The following is a 20,350-nucleotide window of genomic DNA, read 5'->3' on the forward strand; positions in this document are numbered from 1 at the left end:
ATATTTTAATTGTTTGTGTAGCACACTTTGAGGGTGTCGCCACCCTTTAACAGACAGACGCACGCTTGTCGCTGCTGCTTTAAGGATGCAGGTGCGGCTACAGCCCACACATTTCACCAAGACCGGAAAAAAAAGAACAATATTTTTATTGTTTGTGTAGCGCACTTTGAGGGTGTCACCACCCTTTAACAGACAGATGCACGCTTGTCGCTGCTGCTTTGAGGATGCAGGTGGAATCTAGACGGGATTTGGAACCGCGGACACACTACCTCCATCAATTGTCTAAATCCCACTGCACTAATGGCGGATACCGGACGCACGTCTAGCACCAACATAGCAGTCAAGGCCTCAGTTATACATTTTGCTTCAGGATGACTGCTGTCGTACTTCATCCTCATCGCTAGGGACTGTTGGAGGGTCAATTGTTTAGTAAAAGTAGTGATGTTCCTACTTCCTCTCTGGGATGATGAACAACTCCCAGCAGCAGCAATAGCACTAGGAGGAAGTGGTTCTTGATCTTTCCCTATTTTATTTTTATCGGAGAAAGTTTGGTCCTCCATTTATGTTATATTGATATATACGTGCGGCTAAAGCGCACACAAACACAGAAAATATTTTTTTATTTTTGCTGGAGAGTAGTGCACTTTGTGGGTTACACCACCCTTTAAGAAATGAGCCAGCCGGCTCTTTACTTATGGGACACAGGCGCACGCTTGGCGCTGCTCCTTTGTTGATGCACGTGCAGCCACAGTGCACACAAGTCACAAACACAGAAAATATATATTTTTTTGGTTTGGAGTGTACTTTGGGGGTTACAGCACCCTTTAACGGTCAAGCCAGCCGGCCCTTTACTTATGACACAGGCGCACGCTTGGCACTACTTTGTTGATGCACGTGCGGCTACTGCACACACAATTCACAAACACAGAAAAAAAAAAATTTTTTGGTTTGTACTGGAGTGTACTTTGGGGGTTACAGCGCCCTTTAATGGTCAAGCCAGCCGGCCCTTTACTTATGACACAGGCGCACGCTTGGCACTACTTTGTTGATGCACGTGCGGCTACTGCGCACACAATTCACAAACACAGAAAATATATATTTTTTTGGTTTGGACTGGAGTGTACTTTGGGGGTTACAGCACCCTTTAACGGTCAAGCCAGCCGGCCCTTTACTTATGACACAGGCGCACGCTTGGCACTACTTTGTTGATGCACGTGCGGCTACTGCGCACACAATTCACAAACACAGAAAATATATATTTTTTTGGTTTGGACTGGAGTGTACTTTGGGGGTTACAGCACCCTTTAACGGTCAAGCCAGCCGGCCCTTTACTTATGACACAGGCGCACGCTTGGTACTACTTTGTTGATGCACGTGCGGCTACTGCGCACACAATTCACGAACACAGAAAATAATTTTTTTTTGGGTTTGGACTGTAGTGTACTTTGGGGGTTACAGCACCCTTTAACTGTCAAGCCAGCCGGCCCTTTACTTATGACACAGGCGCACGCTTGGCACTACTTTGTTGATGCACGTGCGGCTACTGCGCACACAATTCACAAACACAGAAAATATTTTTTTTTTTGGTTTGGACTGGAGTGTACTTTGGGGGTTACAGCACCCTTTAATGGTCAAGCCAGCCGGCCCTTTACTTATGACACAGGCGCACGCTTGGCACTACTTTGTTGATGCACGTGCGGCTACTGCGCACACAATTCACAAACACAGAAAATATATATTTTTTTGGTTTGGACTGGAGTGTACTTTGGGGGTTACAGCACCCTTTAACGGTCAAGCCAGCCGGCCCTTTACTTAAGACACAGGCGCACGCTTGGCACTACTTTGTTGATGCACGTGCGGCTACTGCGCACACAATTCACAAACACAGAAAATATATATTTTTTTGGTTTGGACTGGAGTGTACTTTGGGGGTTACAGCACCCTTTAACGGTCAAGCCAGCCGGCCCTTTACTTATGACACAGGCGCACGCTTGGCACTACTTTGTTGATGCACGTGCGGCTACTGCGTACACAATTCACAAACACAGAAAATAATTTTTTTTTTGGTTTGGACTGGAGTGTACTTTGGGGGTTACAGCACCCTTTAACGGTCAAGCCAGCCGGCCCTTTACTTATGACACAGGCGCACGCTTGGCACTACTTTGTTGATGCACGTGCGGCTACTGCACACACAATTCACAAACACAGAAAATATATTATTTTTTTAGCACTTGGGGGGAGCACCCCTGATGGACAGAGCACCCCCTGGACAACACTACAGCACCCCTTTAGGACTGGGACACTGCATAGGACTTTGGAGTGGACACAGCCCCTATGGAGAACTGACTGCACAACACAGTCCAGCCAGCCCCTATGGACTTTGAAGTAGTGGACACAGCCCCTATTAACAACAGCAGCACAGCACAACACAGTCAGCCCCTATGGACTTTGAAGTAGTGGACAACAGCAGCACTACACTACACTACACTACACAACCCAGCCAGCCCTAACTCCCACCCTCCCTCTTCACTGTCCACAGCCGAGTGAGAAAATGGCGCCGACGCGGGTACCTTATATAGGATCCAAAACCCGCGAGACTCGGAAGGCGGGATGATGACGTTTTGCCTCGATTTCAGATCCGAGTCAGGCAGGAAAAGTCGAGCCTGACTCGGATCGGACTCGGATCGTGGGGGCTCGGGGGGGTTCGGATTTCAGAAATCCGAACCCGCTCACCCCTACTTTAAAGGCGTATTAGGCTACCTGTGTCTTTCTTGATGTTTGTCTAATCGGCAGAGAATGCTTGAACTTGTAGTTCCATAGAAGCTGTAGAGCCACTGGTTTAGAACAATACCGGCTCTCTATCCCCACTTCAGGCTTATTCAGCTACTTGCTTAGAGAATCTCACTATCATCTCTTATGTTCTGGGTCAATTGTATGCTAAATCTCAGCTTAACTGTTCCCCATACAACATAAATGATTAATTTCTAAATGCTCCCTGGAGAACTCCCAACACTTCAGAATTCTACCTTTTCTCTGTGATTTATTGTTACACTTCTCTTATGGGGGCCTATTCATCAACATAAGGCCGTATGGCCTCCGATGATGAAGCTTTGAACTTGCTGGAAGGGATATTTCAGTATCCAACTTGCAGTGGGGGAAATGTGACAGCGGAGCAATTCATCAGTGAGGGGACAGCTGCTTCGAAAAGCAGTTATCCCCGTGGTTAGTATCGCAGCTACAGAAGCAGCCGCGTTACTTACCTGCTCCCCGTTGTCCCAGCTACGCATGCATGACCTCTGGTCACGCATGCGCAAAGCCGCCGGGGAGGTAGTGAGAAGGTGGCGGAGGGATCCCTCTTCGCATCCCCGGAACTTCTTCCCATAGGAAGGAGCGGGGATTCGAGAACAAGTGCCATCTGAAGATGGCGCTTGTTCTCGGCAGCAAACACCGAAAACTTTCAGTTTTCAGAGTTTGCTGAAAACCAGGTGGGTCCTATCGGACCCCTGATGATGGTAAATCAGCAGGGTAAATTATATATGTGCCTGGTAAACTAAATATGTGAAAACTAGGGTTACCGCATGGTTACCGGGCCATTTATCGTTTGATGAATAGGCCCCATAATCACTTACCTGAACTTTGTATCCCCATGCACATGAGCTGCCCTAGTTATTCCCCTTTACACTCCAAGCAATAACCCTGGTTATTGCACGTGAAGTCGCAGCAACCCGGGTTATTGTGCAGTGTGAAAAGGCCAGGTTGAAATAAGCTGGGTCGAGCGTCCTGGCCTTTTAGCTCCGGTCACGAGACGGGTTGAACGCATCTCCACTTCTAAAAACTCGCACTTTAGTAAATATACCCCTAAGACTGCTATAATTAGACATGCATCAATTGTCACTAAGGGCCTGATTATGCTATCTGCATCTTTTGCCGCAGCGCGTCTGCATCTTTACGCTAATGTGGCAGCCAATGAGATTCATACAGAATGTGCAGTACGACATGGGCGCATGCGTGAACTGAAAACATTGGCTACTAGTCTGCGAGTATGACACTGCGTCCACCTCTGCATCAGGCCCTAAGAAACTTACTAGCCGCACTGCACAGACGCAGATCTGTTCCTTCGACATCGCTCACAGTGCCCCAACGCCACTGCATGATTACACGCTGCTGGTGTTTGGGGGTGGTGACAGGGAACATTCCGAAAAACGGGGTCATGTTGGCCCCATTTTCTGGCCATTCCGAAGCCAGTGGCTGCATCCTAGTTTTTACTGGACAACCTGAGTAACCTGAGGGTTACGCAGATGCCCGATGGTCACACAGTTACCGGCAATGGGCGTCTTTTTACTGTAGACGCCTCCTGCAGCTTTTTTATATATGTGTGCAAAGGCGCAGCGGCTGTCTTCCTTGGTACAGCTCTGAATCAGGCCCTCTATTTCTGCTGAACACTTTTCTGTAAATGTTTTTATTTCACTGGTTTTATTATGTCATGATACAGTAACCAAAAAACTTTTTTTGTGCTGTACACACGTCCGTTTCCGAAGTGTACCTAGTATATATTCGCACTGCAGGTAAACAAAAAATGGTCTGGACTCGTCTGTCTGATGTCCTAATGTCACATGCACGGGTGGCGGTGGGAGCCATCCCAGGGTGCATTGATGCCTTGCTACGACACTGGCTTTTTAAGAATTCAAACTTTGTATCTGAAATTGTAGAATATTAACATTAGGAATTGAGATATCCATATGGAGCTATTTTGTGGGGTGACTGCAAGGTAGAAAGCAATGATAGTTGCAATTGTCAGTACAAAAAGACGATATAGAAATATTTTAGTCCATCAGCCTTTCTATTTCATCCTATGCTCATTTCCGTGTCACATTTAGTAGAAAAACATAGAAATCCCTTACATTTTTTAAGGTTTTATTTATCAAGAGGGAAGCGCTTTGTAAATAGAAATAGAAAAAATATATAAGCGTGTTTAAACTGTGAAGGATGACTGAAATATGCTATAATATTTATGAAGAAATAATAATATGTGCAGGTGTGTGTGAACAAACCTGAGACCACTTGGATTGGAAAATAAAAGAAAATAAAGTAAAAGAACAAAATAAAAGAGAGAATGACAATGTTCCCAATGAGTGTGCTGTTAAAGCCTAGCAAATAATAATCAAAATATAAAACTATAACTAAGAATAATGAAAATGCATGAAAAAATCTACAGAAAATAATTAAAATTAAAATAAAATCAATCAGCAGTACATGGTGGAATGTTTAATACTCTTTTGACTGTGATTTGGGGGTACACGCTGCCAGTGTGCAATGCTGCGGGTAACTATCCCTGTCTTACCCTAATCCTTGTCAGATATACAGTGTTTAAGATAGTCTGCCTCGACTTCCCTCTGGCTCCAGTGACTTGGATAATCGCTTGTTGGCTCTGCAGTAACGGACAGTGGTGCTGTGTTCCGTCTCCTGTATGGTGGTGGTGACGTGCTGCTGGTGTGTTAGAAGATACCACCGGCGGCTTCTTTGGCATGCTGTTCTATTGAAAGCCGTCGATGGGTACGTATAAGGCTCCCAATTTATTTATCAATGATTCTGAGCCTATTTTATGTATTCAACAGGGGTTAAAGTGGGCCGGAAAGGGGCGGAACTGGGTTCTGTCACTTCTATTTGGAGACAGAACCAGTTCCGCCTCCACCGACCCACCTTAGCCCGGCGCCACAGGGAGGCACCATTTGTCAGACGCCTGCTGAGATTTTGTTACCAGTGGGCGCCCGGCTCCCTCCCCGCAGCACCAGCCAGAGGCTGGAGCTCACACCTGAGCTCCGGCTTCTGGCTCCCGCAGTGCACAATGGGAGAGACGTCAAATAGTTCCGATGAGCGGCCAGCTGGACAGACGTGGGAGTGGGGCTCAAGGTAAGTATTGGGGGGGTTTTTTGTGTGTGTAAACGGCTTCATATTGGGGGTATAACTACCGGGGGCACTACTACTGGCGGCATTTACTGGAGGGTATTACTATTGGTGGCACTACTACTGGGGGGCATGTACTCGGGGGGCATTACTATTGGGACACTACTACTGGGGGCTTTTACTCGGGGGCATTACTATTGTCACTACTAAAGGGGGCACTACTACAGGGGGCATTACTACTGGGAGCATTACTTCTACAGGGGGCATTACTACAGGGGGAACCACTCCTGAGGGCACTGCATTAGGGGCACCACTACTGGGGGCACTGAATAAGGGTCACCACTACTGGGGTCACTGAATAAGGAACACTACCACTGTGGGCACTGCATAAGTGGCATTACCACTGTGGGCACTGCATAATGGGCACTACCACTACTTGGGAAAAAGCATAAGGGGCATCACTACTGGGGTCACTGCATAAGGGGCACTATCACTACTGTGGGCACTGCATAAGGGGCACTACCACTACTGGGGGCACTGCATAAGGGGCATTACCACTGTGGGCACTGCATTAGGAGCACTACCACTACTGGGGTAACTGCATAAGGGGCACCACTACTGGGGGCACTGCATAAGGTTCACCACTAGTGGGTTCACTGAATAAGGGGCACTACCACTACTGTGGGCACTGAATAAGGGGCACTACCACTACTGGGGGAACTGCATAAGGGACACCACTACTGGGGTCACTGCATAAGGGGCACTACCACTACTGGGCACTGAATAAGGGGCACTACCACTACTGTTGGCACTGCATAAGGGGCACCACTACAATGGGCATTGCATATTTATTTATTTTATTTATTAACAGTTTCTTATATAGCGCAGGATATTCCGCTTTACAATTGCAAACATTAATAGAACAATCTATATGGGGCACTACTGCTGTGGGCATTATGTGTAAGGGGCAATATTGCTGTGGAAATTGTATATGGTGCACTGCTACTGTGGGCATTATGTGTATGAGGGGTACTACTACTGTGGGTAGGGATGTGCGCCGATCCATTTTTGCTGGATTTGGATTTGGTTCTAATTCGTCGTCCGGCTTTGGATTTGAATTTGGATTTTTTTACAAAAATTGACAAAAAAAGCTAAAACCACATAAATTGGTCTTTCTTTTCTTCCTAGAGTATTATTAACCTCAATAACATTAATTTCCAGTCAATTTAGAACACCTCACAGCTTATATTATTGTTTTCAACATTATTGGCCAAAGGTTGCAGTGAGCTGACTGGTTACTAAGCGACAAAGCAGCGGCACAACGACACAGACACCACAGTATAAAGCACATCTATGACACATTGCCACACAGCAGTGGCAGAAATGAAAAGTAGTGCACCCACCCAGTGGGGTACGGCCAGCAGAATCACAGTACTTGTTTACAAAGGGGGCTACGGCCCAAGGAGTCACAGTGCACAATCTTATTCACATTACACCGCATATAGTGCCCCTGATTCACATTACACCATAAAGTAGTGTCTTATTTATGTTACGACACACAGTAGTGCCCCTTTTACACAATGCCCACAGTAGTGCCCCTTTTACACAATGCCCACAGTAGTATGCCCCCCCAGTAGCAGGCCCCCCCAGTAGTAAGCCCCCCCTAGTAGTATGGCCCCCCCAGTAGAGGACCCCCAGTAGCAGGCCCCCCCAGTAGCAGGCCCCCAGTATTATGCCCCCCAGTAGCAGGCCCCCAGTATAAAGCCCCCCAGTAGCAGGCCCCCGCAGTAGTATGCCCCCCCAAGTAGCAGACCCCCCCAGTAGCAGGCCCCCCCAGTAGTATGGCCCCCCCAGTAGTATGGCCCCCAGTAGAATGCCCCCCCCAGTAGCAGGCCCCCAGTAGCATGGCACCCCAGTAGTATTCCCCCCCAGCAGCAGGCCCCCCAGTAGTAAGCCCCCCCAAGTAGCAGACCCCCCCAGTAGTTGTGCCGCCCAGTAGCTGTGCCCCCCAGTAGCTGTGCCCCCAAGTAGCTGTGCCCCCAAGTAGCACCCCCGGCCCTTACACACATAAAAAAAATATAAAACTTACCTGAATCTCCGCTCCCGCGCCGTCCGCTCTGCATCCACGCGCCGAGGAGGGAGCCGGAAGACGGAGCTCGTGAGTGAGCTCCAGCCGGCTCCCTCTGTGCAGCAGCCAATGAGAGTCTGTGTGACTCTCATTGGCTGCTGTAACAAACACACAGCTGCCGCTGGCGGCTGTGTGTTTGTTCTGTGAAGGGCAGACCGCTATCACAGCGGTCTGCCCTACACAATATGAGCGCGAATCCGACATCAGGCGGGCCCGAACGGGGATCCGAGTCAGGTGGGGAACACCCGAACAGCGTTCGGGTGGACTCCGATCCCCTATGTTCGGAGCGGTTCGGATTCCACAGAAACCGAACCGCTCTTCTCTAACTGTGGGCATTGTGTATAATGGCTCAAATGTGGGCATTGTGTAAAAGGGGCACTGTTGCGTGTCATACTTGAATAAGGGACACTACTCTATGTTGTAACGTGATTCAGGGGTGAATCAGGATCGTGCTACTGTGGCGTAATTTGAATTGGGAATACTATTTTGTGACCACGTTACTTTTTTAAGACCATGCCCTTTTTAAAAATAAAACACCGGGGGGCATTACTATTGTCATGCGCACTGGGCCACCATTGACCCGCTTGCGTGCGCATAGCGCTCGCGAGCGGGTCTGAATCAGGCCCCGAGTCTCATCTACTATATTTATGAAAGGGTTAACACCAGAATCTATGCATCTTACCATAAAATCTGGAATGATCATGGATGACTGGGACAGAGTTGGACAATGAACATGTTCAATTGGGTTAATATGTAATACGTACTATTCTGAACGGGTTGGGTATGGAATCCCAGCAGTCAGAATACCTACAGCGGCATCCCGACAGTCAGAATCCCCATTGCATGGAGGTAAGTACCCGCCCCTTAACCCTAACCCACCATTCCTGCAGCCTAACCCTCCTCCATCCTAACACTAACCCTCCCCCCCCACAGCCTAATCCTAACGCTCCCCCCCTGATGGCAACCCTGCTCAATGTTACCAATTGTTGCATGCACTTCCTGGAGATGACGTGTATAAGTGGGCATCTTAGGACAGGCTGGTGGGTGTCTAAATACACACTGCGATCACACGCCAAGACATAGTGGGCGTGCTAATGTCTTGCCGTGCGATCGCTGGATTTGCATATTTTGGCAGCTGACTGCTGCGTGCGAATGTATTTAGCGAGCTGGTCTGAATCAGGCCCTGTGTTCAATGGATTTATACAATAGTGTTCTCCATTTTCCTCTGGAAGAATGCCCTGTGAAAGCATTTGGCTGGGCTCTGTGGTATATGGCAACTACAGGAATGCAATCTGTATTGTGTAGTGGTTACAAAGATGCACCCTGCATTATGTGGTGGTCTCTATGATGCTCTCTGTATTGTATGGCGGTCACCAGAATGTTCTCTTTATTGTATAACTGTCAGTAAAATGTTCTATGTTTTGTATGGCAGTCACTGGAATGTTCTCTGTATTGTGTAGTGGTTACTAGACTGTTTCCTGTATTGTATAGTTGTCAGTAAGATGCTCTATGCATTTATAGTGGGCAATAAGATGCTCGATCAGTAAGATGGTCTCTGTATTGATATTTACAAGGATGCTTTAAGTGTTAGGCACAGTTAAGCAGAGGCAATGTGATTTATGTTTTTTATGGAAAATGTATTTTAACATCTTTTTTAAGATTGCCTTCTGATGGTTGGGAGCTTCAGTGGAAAAGAGGTTGGAGATGTAAGAAGTAGTCAGTGTATTGTAGTTGAGCGAGTGGAGTTTAAAATGCATTCTGGGGTATAGGAAGCCAGTGGTGTGATTGGCACAGATGGGCAGCTGAGGCAGAGATGTAAGGAAAGAAAATGAGGGACTAGCACAACTAAGGATAGACTGAAGCGTGAGTAAGAGGAAGCATTGGGAGAGGGATTGAATGTGGAAAGAGAGCAGAGTTGAGGATGACACCCAGGCAGCAAACTCAAGAACAGAGAAGAAGAGGAAGATGTTTTGAGTGGAGAGGGAGATGGGGCTGGAGAGGGGTCCTTGGTGGGGGAAAGATAATGGGCGGGATGCATGACACATCGCACTCGCGTTGTGATGCATTCCGCCGGTCATCGCATGCATGCCGGCGTTGATAACGCTGGCATGCTTGACGTTTCCCGCAAAGGACCGCTCTGTCGGTAAAGAAGTCCCTCTGGCATCCTTCTGCGCATGTGCAAAAGGACGCACGCACCGCGGGGGGTGCTGGGAGGGATCCGATTGGATCCCTCTCTCAGCACTCTGCGGAGAGAAGCCCATAGGCTACTATAGGGTAATGCCGACAGGAAGATGGTGTTACCCACCGCAACCAAGTCCCGGAGTGCATCACACTTCGGGGCATGGTGCATATGAGAAATGCGGTCAAACCCGCATTTTCGGGGTTTAACCACATTTTCCCCTTCCAGCATCCCGCCTAATAACTTCTGTTTTAGCGATTCTATATCTTTGTCTTTGGAATGTAACATCACAACTGTTAATGTGTAAGGATTAGACATAGGGCCTGATTCAGAGATGTACGCTAATATGAGAGTTAGCGCACATCTCCGATGGTAAGTGGTCTGCGCTTGCGCAGGACCCATTCTGCGCATGTGCAGAACAGATCCTGCGATACCGGACGGAGTTCCCCCAAGCCTCTGCCTGATTGACAGGCAGAAGCGTTTGGGGGGCGTTGCGGGAACGACCTGCGTTCCTGGAAACGGGGCGCGCCGCCCCCATTTTCTGGGAGTGCTAATGGGAGTGCCGATGGTCGAGATTGTTCTGATGGTGATCCCAGGCTGCAACCTCGGTCTCAGAACTGGGATCACGCAAATGCAGCAAGGAGGTGTCTGTTTCCTAAAGACACCTCCTTCTGCACTTGAGATGGACAGAATTGCCCGGTCGCTTGTGTGTCAGGCTCTGCAATTCCATCCATCTCTGAATCAGGCCCCTAATTGTGATGTAGTAGAATCTTTAAAAGATCATTTTATAAAAAAATATTGGTCTATTTTCCACCATTAAAAACGTCCTAAAGTATAAAAGAAATGGTGCATTTTATGTGTCTATAGCCTTAGGATAAAGCAACTGAGTCAATATAGTACTGATTATATTACACAGATGAATGAATTGTATATTTTCTAGATGTGATAAATCCCATTGCCAAGAGCAACTATTAAAGTTATCAGACTGCATCCTAAATGTCCTCTGCTTTTACAGTGTAATCTCTCTCTGAACTCTGTTGAGCTGGTGTCTGCTGCATATATATCACGCAGAGCTGACCGCTCAGTGGCGTTTTATATCAGCTATTCAGTGATGTATGCGGCCTGGCTGCGCATGTAAGAGAATACATAAACTACTGTAGGTTATTTCACTTCCTCACAATTAGCATTACTACATGAAGAGAAGCATTGTTAGCTGTAATAATGCCCTACAGCTACAAGTACTATAGTGCTAATGATTTACTTTTCATCATATGTTTGGTTTAGGCACGTACAGCAGTGATGCAACCAGTAATACATATGTGAAACAGAATATATAAGAAACTGCATGCAACTAATTTGTAAATGCACCCAGCAAAATGACCACAGTGGATTACAAAAAAGAATGGTTTAAAATAGGGGTGAGCGGGTTCGGATTTCTGAAATCCGAACCCCACCGATCCGAGGCCTATCCGAGTCAGGCTCGACTTTTCCCGCCGACTCGGATCTGAAATCGAGGCAAAACGTCATCATCCCACCTGCCGGGTCTCTAGTTTTGGATTCTATATAAGGTACCCGCGTCGGCGCCATTTTCTCACTCGGCTGTGGACAGTGAAGAGGGAGGGTGGAAGTTAGGGCTGGCTGGGCTGTGTAGTGTTGTGCTGTGCTGCTGTTGTCCATAGGGGCTGTGTCCACTCCTCCAAAGTTTATTGGGGCTGGCTGTGTTGTGCTGTGCTGCTGTTGTCCATAGGGGCTGTGTCCACTCCTCCAAAGTCCATAGGGGCTGGCTGTGTTGTGCTGTGCTGCTGTTGTCCATAGGGGCTGTGTCCACTCCTCCAAAGTCCATAGGGGCTGGCTGGACTGTGTTGTGCAGTCAGTTGTCCAAAGGGGCTGTGTCCACTCCAAAGTCCTGTGCAGTGTCCCAGTCCTAAAGGGGTGCTGTAGTGTTGTCCATCAGGGGTGCTCCCCCCAAGTGCAAAAAAAATAAATATTTTTTCTGTGTTTGTGAATTGTATGCGCAGTAGCCGCACGTGCATCAACAAAGTAGTGCCAAGCGTGCGCCTGTGTCATAAGTAAAGGGCCGGCTGGCTTGACCGTTAAAGGGTGCTGTAACCCCCAAAGTGCACTCCAAACAAAATAAAAAAAATATTTTCTGTGTTTGTGAATTGTGTGCACTGTGGCTGCACATGTATCAACAAAGGACCAGCGCCAAGCGTGCGCCTGTGTCCCATAAGTAAAGGGCTGGCTGGCTTGTCCATTAAAGGGTGCTGTAACCCCCAAAGGGCACTCCAAACAAAATAAAAATATATATTTTTTTGTGTTTGTAAATTGTGTGCACAGTAGCCGCACGTGCATCAACAAAGTAGCGCCAAGCGTGCGCCTGTGTCATAGCTAAAGGGCCGGCTGGCTTGACCGTTAAAGGGTGGTGTAACCCCCAAAGTGCACTCCAAAAAAAATAAAAAAATATATTTTTTTGTGTTTGTGAATTGTGTGCGCAGTAGCCGCATGTTCATCAACAAAGTAGCGCCAAGCGTGCACCTGTGTCATAGGTAAAGGGCCGGCTGGCTTGACCATTAAAGGGTGCTGTAACCCCCAAAGTGCACTCCAAAAAAAATAAAACAATATATTTTTTTGTGTTTGTGAATTGTGTGCGCAGTAGCAGCATGTGCATCAACAAAGTAGCGCCAAGCGTGCGCCTGTGTCATAAGTAAAGGGCCGGCTGGCTTGACCGTTAAAGGGTGCTGTAACCCCCAAAGTGCACTCCAAACAAAAAAAATATATTTTCTGTGTTTGTGAATTGTGTGCACTGTAGCAGCACGTGCATCAACAAAGTAGCGCCAAGCGTGCGCCTGTGTCATAAGTAAAGGGCCGGCTGGCTTGACCATTAAAGGGTGCTGTAACCCCCAAAGTGCACTCCAAACAAAATAAAAAAAATATTTTCTGTGTTTGTGAATTGTGTGCACTGTGGCTGCATGTGCATCAACAAAGGACCAGCGCCAAGCGTGCGCCTGTGTCCCATAAGTAAAGGGCCGGCTGGCTCATTTCTTAAAGGGTGGTGTCACCCACAAACTGCACTAGTGTCCAACAAAAATAAAAAATTATTTTCTGTGTTTGTGTGCGCCTTAGCCGCACGTATATATCAATATAACATAAATGGAGGACCAAACTTTCTCAGATAAAAATAAAATAGGGAAAGATCAATAACCACTTCCTCCTAGTGCTGTTGCTGCTGCTGGGAGTTGTTCATCATCCCAGAGAGGAAGTAGGAACACCACTACTTTTACTAAACAATTGACCCTCCAACAGTCCCTAGCAAGGAGGATGAAGTACGACAGCAGTCATCCTGAAGCAAAACGTATAACTGAGGCCTTGACTGCTATGTTGGTGTTAGACGTGCGTCCGGTATCCGCCATTAGTGCAGTGGGATTTAGACAATTGATGGAGGTAGTGTGTCCCCGGTTCCAAATCCCGTCTAGATTCCACCTGCATCCTCAAAGCAGCAGCGACAAGCATGCGTCTGTCTGTCAAAGGGTGGTGTAACCCCCAAAGTGCGCTCCACAAAAAACAAAAAATTCTTCTTTTTTTTCTGTCTTTGTGAAATGTGTGGGCTGTAGGCGCACCTGCATCCTCAAAGCAGCAGCGACACGCGTGCGTCTGTCTGTTAAAGGGTGGTGTAACCCCCAAAGTGCGCTCCAACCAAAATAAAATAATCTTCTTTTTTTCTGGTTGTGTGTGAAATGTATGCACAGTAGCCACACCTGCATCCTCAAAGCAGCAGCAACAAGCATGCGTCTGTCTGTTAAAGGGTGGTGTATCCCTCAAAGTGCGCTCCACAAAAAATAAAAAATTCTTTTTTTTCTGTCTTTGTGAATTGTGTGGGCTGTAGCCGCGCCTGCATCCTCAAAGCAGCAGCGACAAGCGTGCGTCTGTCTGTTAAAGGATTACATCGGTGACAGCATCCAAGTAGGCATGTCAGACAGTCCGTACATGTACTGGCAGGAAAAAGAAGCAATTTGGAGGTCCCTGTACAAACTGGCTCTATTTTACCTGAGTTGCCCCCCCTCCAGTGTGTACTCCGAAATAGTGTTTAGTGCAGCCGGGAACCTTGTCAGCGAAAGGTGTAGGAGGTTGCTTCCACAAAATGTGGAGAAGATGATGTTCATAAAAATTAATTATCAACTCTTCCAGGGAGACTAGCCTCCAGAACGTACAGAGGGACCTGTGGTGGTGGATTCCAGCGGGGACGAATTAATACTGTGTGAGGATGAGGATGTACACAACACTGAAGAGGGTGAGGAAACGGTGAATGAGGAGGATGAGGACGACATCTTGCCTCCGTAGAGCCAGTTTGTGCAGGGACAGATTAATTGACAGCATGTTTTGTGGGGGCCCAAACGAACCAATCATTTCAGCCACAGTCGTGTGGCAGACCCTGGCTCTGAAATGATTGGTTTGTTAAAGTGTGCATGTCCTGTTTATACAACATAAGGGTGGGTGGGAGGGCCCAAGGACAATTCCATCTTGCACCTCTTTTTTTTCTTTGCATTATGTTCTGTTTGCGGCCTAGTTTTCAAACTGCCATCCTGTCTGCCACTGCAGTGTCACTCCTAGATGGGCCACGTGTTTGTGCCGCCCACTCGTGTCGCTTAGCATAGTCATCCATCTACCTCGGTGCAACCTTTTGGACATAAAAACACTATTGTGAGGTGTGAGGTGTTCAGAATAGACTGGAAATGAGTGGAAATTAAGGTTTTTGAGGTTAATAATAGCATAGGAGCAGAAAAATCAACACATTCTGTGATTTTAGCTGTTTTTATGCTTTTTTTAAAAAAAATACAGATCCAAAACACAAAACCCAGAACCCAAAACACGGAAGGGTGGTTTTGGCAAAACCAATCCAGATCCAAAACACGAAGAAAGATCCAGATCCAAAACCAAAACACAAAACACGAAAATTGGCCGGTGCACACCCCTAGTTTAAAACCTAAAGGTATATTTATCATTATTCTAAGAATTTTACACACAAGTATAATTTCTTATCGCCTGTATATGAAAAGAATTACTGGTGCTATCTACCAAATAAGTCTAGCAGGGACAGCGATGCTGACAACTGGCCTAGCCCAGATCCTTTCTCAGGGCCTGATTCAGCAGAGGATAATTATGCGATCACAGCTGCGATTTTGTACGGAACGCAACTTGTGAAAATATGTTAATTGTTGAAAAGCTTACCCGGGCATAGGGACGCCCACTGCTGCCTTCTCACCTGCGCCCGGCGTTTAAACAGTCAGAGATGCCTGCGTTCACCTAACCACCCCCCGTGACCGTTACCTCCCCCAAAGGCTGACCGCATAACATTCCCTTTTGAATGATTTCTATGTGCATACGACTAGTTTTCCTCCAGTGAAAACGGACATTTTCTGTTAACACTGTTTATTAAATAGACCCTTAAATTTCACAAGGGTATGCAGAAAAGCAACCCTGCAGGATAAGTTACATTTTGTGTGATCATGAGCTTATTTTCCTGCAAGTGCCTATTTGTATACAGGTGAAAGCATATGGCTGAGTGAGCTGAGAAGTCCAACTGTGGAATGCAAAATGCTCTTCCTATTAGCAACATTTTGCATTCCATAGTGCTTCGGTGAGTGCAGGCTAGACCTCTTGGTGCAGGTCCTACCAATTGAAGAGTCAATACCACGTAAATTAAGTCGGCCTCATGTTTATTGAAAATTCATCACAAACGAAGATGCATAAATCCAATATCACAATCAATGGATCGGAAAATATGAATTTAAATATGGCACGTGGAAGAAAAATTAGCATAAACTTGTAGCACGTTTCGCTGGTATGCTGCCCTCTCGCTCACACTTGCTTATTCTAGTATTTTTTAGAGAGTTATTGAATCCTGATGCTGCTGCACTTTACAATCAGAGTGCCGGCATTGTGTCCTTCTACTTTGCAGATCATAGGCGCATCTAATGGACAATGTGCAAATAAGTTTTACTGTTCCTTCAAGGCCTGTGGGAAGCACATTAACCGTGCAGGAAAAATATGTCTGTGTATAAAAAGAGAAAATCCTTGTAATTGCGGAGAACATTGATTCTACAGTAGTGAAATGTATTTCAGAGCACTTGTCTAGTAAGTTCGGGTGATGGGGGGTGGTGTTGACCATTTCCTAATCTTTCCCCAAATCTACCTCCCCAAAAACATGCTGGACAGGATCTACTGCTGTTTACTTAATAGCATTTCTCTCTGAGGCCAATTCAAAGCTGGACGCAAGTTGGCCGCAATTGCACTGCTGATCGCAACTGCGATTACACACGCCATCAGCCGTCTGTTGCGCTCTGCACATGCGTAAGCACCACATTGTGCGAACCGGCCACTGTGATCAGAACTGCGATCGCAGTGACTATGCAGACCCATTGGAGAGTGATTGACAGGAAGTACCATTTTTGGGTGGTGACGGGGGGTTGGTTGGCAAAACGCAGGCGTGCCAGTGCGTTCGAACGCCGTTGCAGAGGCGTGCATTGCGTGAGGCTCTGATTGTTACCGATGATTCACAGTCTTGCTAAACATTACGGATGTGTGTAAGGTAAAGTGGGCGTCCTTATGTAGTGCTGCGACGGTATAGCGATCGCAATGGCATACTATCGTAGTTGAACTGTCTGCATAATCGCTATTGCAATCGCAGTTGCGATCCGTAGTGAATCAGGTCTTAAATGTGTATATTCACCCGTGCGCAGGGTTGTACACTGATCCAATCCGTGGGCTTGGTTTCATAATTGTCATCATTATCCATGTGCGCTTGCAACAACTACCAAGCACGTGCAGTGCGGAAATACGCAAAAAATGCTTCCGAAATTCTTACTTGCTTTCAATTCTACATATGCTAGGTGCAGGGAGCATTGCTAGGGAGATGATAGACTGAAAATCAGAGTTGGTAAGGCTGCAGTTGCAGTGGAGGTACAGCTATAGAAATAAATGAATTGCATACAGTTATTAGTTTACAGATCATAAATAACTCACAACTCCTCCGGGAGAGCTGTAACGATCAATAAACACTTTAACGATTGCTAAAAGGTGCAAAATGCATCTTTATTATTGACTGAAAAATGGATAGAATAGAATGATGGCACAGTGCAGAAAATGAATTTACCTGAGTGTTCCAATGCTTGGGCTACGCTGGGTTTTATGAGTCCAATATACAACGCTAGGAAAACATGTGCACCTGCTCATCTATTCCTGAGCAATCCCCGAGACACGAGTAACCTTCATCTCCAGAGAAAGATGGCCCCCAGTAGCCAAATGTTGTTTTTTTATGTCTCAGTTCACAGCATTAAAAACAAATACACAGGTTGTTCTGTTGATTTATCCTCTGTAAGCTTTAGTCACACTGCTTCCCGTTTTATTCTACAGCACTGAACTGTTTAATCTGCACTGCTGAGCCTAATTAACCAAATTCCATAGGGATCTTGACATGTCAGATGTAAACTGTGTTAATTCTGTTGCGCAGGGTCTGTTAGGAGAAAAATATGGAACCATCAGAATCCCCGGGGAAGTTGAATCATCTGAATTTGAAATGATTTTGGATGCTGCAATTGAGGCCAAGCTGGAAACGAGAACTCTGGAAGAATGGTATTGCAGGGATGAGAATGCCGTGCCGCCAGCCTATTACCTCAAACCAAAATCGGAAATGCTGAAGAATCACCACAACCCTGTGAGTATAAACCACGACCTTAGGACGTATTCACCTGGAAACATTTGCCTCGTGTTACGCTTTTGTTGCCGTGCTTTATGCACGGGAAATCAAATATGGTTTTAAGAGAGAGAACAAAAATAGAATGATATAAATATTGAGATGTGTTGAGATAGCGATTGGGGTCATCTGGGGTAGAGAGTGGAACATTTCCAACAAAGGGGATAGAAAAGAGAGAAAGGCCAGCAGTTAAGGTGCAGCTGCCCCCACATCTAATTTTACTGCGCAGGATACAAATAAGAAAGAAAAAGAAAAATCGATTTAATTAATGAATTAGCTAATACTATCGTTTTACTTCTGGGTTCGGACCCGGCCACTCAGCTGCACATGCACATACATCCGACTGCACATGTGCATTGTGAAGTAGTTGCTATGGACATCAACTGCAGCCCACCAGGGAGTGATTGCAAAATCCCTCTCCATCCGGGCTCATCCATAGGGTGGGATGCATCCAATCCATACTTACTGACATTCCTGGGCAGCTTTCTGGGAGCAGCAGGAGGGGACCTGCTGCTCTCCTCTTCGGGGGGGCGGGGCCAGACGATAGACGTCATTAGGACCCGTCCTCTTTACAGAAAACACCCGCGATTCACGGGTCCGTGAGGAGGGGGTGGGGCTAAATGACACAATTTGCACCATTTAGCCCCACCCCTTCCCTACGGACCCGAAAATACCAGGTAAAATCTCCCCACCCTGCCCACTTCACTAGGAAGTGGGCGGGATGTGGGAGAAATGCCTACTCTTCCGGGGGTGCGGGGGGCTACCCGAAAAATCGTGAGCCTCCCGTGATTCCCAGGTGAGTAGGCATGTATGATCCAATCGTATCTCTCCCAGAATCCCCTGCGGCGCGTGTATCATTCTAAACATGCGCAGAAGGGCTCCAGGGTCCTAAACCCAGAAGTCCTTCTATCGGAAAGGACAGCTTTTATTGGGAGAGCATTGGGAGAGCTGTCCTTTGTGACTTTTTTCAAGCATATGGACTTACTAAACGCCGTGATGCTTGCGATGAGCAGGGGGATTGCATTGCACTCAAAATGCGATGCATCATGCATCCAGCCCATAGAGATAAACATACTTGGCCACTCTCCTGGTACCGTGGGAGTCTTCCGTTTTTTCAGGTAACCCCCCCCCCTGCACCCTCGGAAGAGTAGGCACTTCTCCCGCATCCCGTCCACTTCCTAGGGAAGTGGGCAGAATGGGGGAGAATTTTCCCAGGATTTGTTGGGTCTGTGAGTATGGGCGGGGCCTAATGAAGTGATTCTATGAGTAGGGGTGGGGCTTAATGATGCTGATAGTCTGGCTCCGCCCCCATCACCACCCACCTGCATCTCCTCCCGTAGAGGAAAATATAAAAGTCGGTAAGTATGGAGGTAAATGGGTAACGCAATCTTTACCTTACGCAGGCAAGCTCTGAATACTTGTAGTTATCGGAGATTGTTTATGTGCACTACTGCAATGTCCCCACTGCAAGGGCAATGGTATGCTGTGACTTGTGTGTAAAAGGCAGGAGATATCTGCAATATTGCTTTCATTTGATATTGGTAAATAGCCGCTTCACTTAAACAACTGCTGTCTGTGTTATTTATGGGGCCAAAGAGTTTGATAGATAGACCCCATAGAAATGTAGGCAGATCCCTGGCTCAGTTTAGTGTATTTCCATAAAGATAAAAAAAAGTGTTATTTTTACAGCAAACAAAAGTTCATTGTCTTCGTCTTTTAGGGTAGATAGGTCCAGTCCATACCGTCCTTAGATTACAATTCACACTCTTGCGTTGTTTTTTAATGTCAGAGTTTCAGCGCTCTTCATTTGTAAATCTGTTTGTTATTCAGTAAAAAGCAGCCAACCCAGCCCTACATTACCAGTCACCTTTCTCCCAGAGCTAATAAAACAAATCTTACACTTTCATTTAGCGGCTTAGGACATGAGTAAACACACCAGACACAAGGCATAGCTTTATCAGGGAGTTTGCATTCTACTTCTTCATTTTGCCTTTTAACCTCATAACATTGCAATATTTACACATTAATGAATTCAAAAGCAACGGGATCTAGTCATACTTGCCTACTTTTAAAAAAGCATTTCAGGGAGATTGTGAAAGCAGCACCTATGAGCGCGTGTTACAGTGGGCGTGTCCTGCTACATCTGAGAGGCGTGTCATACATGTGATGGGCGTGTACTGATAAATCTGAGAGGCATGTCCTAAACCTGACTTACATTGAAATGTAAACCAGCCCAAAAGCAGTTAGTAAGATCTGTTTGTTGATGAAAACACACTGATACTTTGCAGAAATTCATAGGGATCATTGTGCCTTATAATAACCAATGCAAGGAAATTACACTAATGATCCCATTTGAATGTACATATCTCTGTTTTTTAATATAACAGCT

At 46.5% G+C, this 20,350-nt stretch overlaps 1 protein-coding gene across 1 annotated transcript in view; it reads left to right on the plus strand.

The window, feature by feature from the left end:
* NWD2 (NACHT and WD repeat domain containing 2) overlaps positions 1–20,350 on the plus strand; it is a 219,391-nt gene that overhangs the window by 172,695 nt on the left and 26,346 nt on the right. The window contains exon 5 of the mRNA XM_088442013.1: positions 17,719–17,922. Within this exon, the coding sequence (XP_088298139.1) occupies positions 17,719–17,922 (204 nt within the window). The remainder of the gene's footprint in view (positions 1–17,718; positions 17,923–20,350) is intronic.

The sequence above is a fragment of the Taudactylus pleione genome, unplaced genomic scaffold (assembly GCF_031769625.1).
Source record: "Taudactylus pleione unplaced genomic scaffold, aTauple2 ptg000302l, whole genome shotgun sequence".
Lineage (NCBI taxonomy): Eukaryota > Metazoa > Chordata > Amphibia > Anura > Myobatrachidae > Taudactylus > Taudactylus pleione.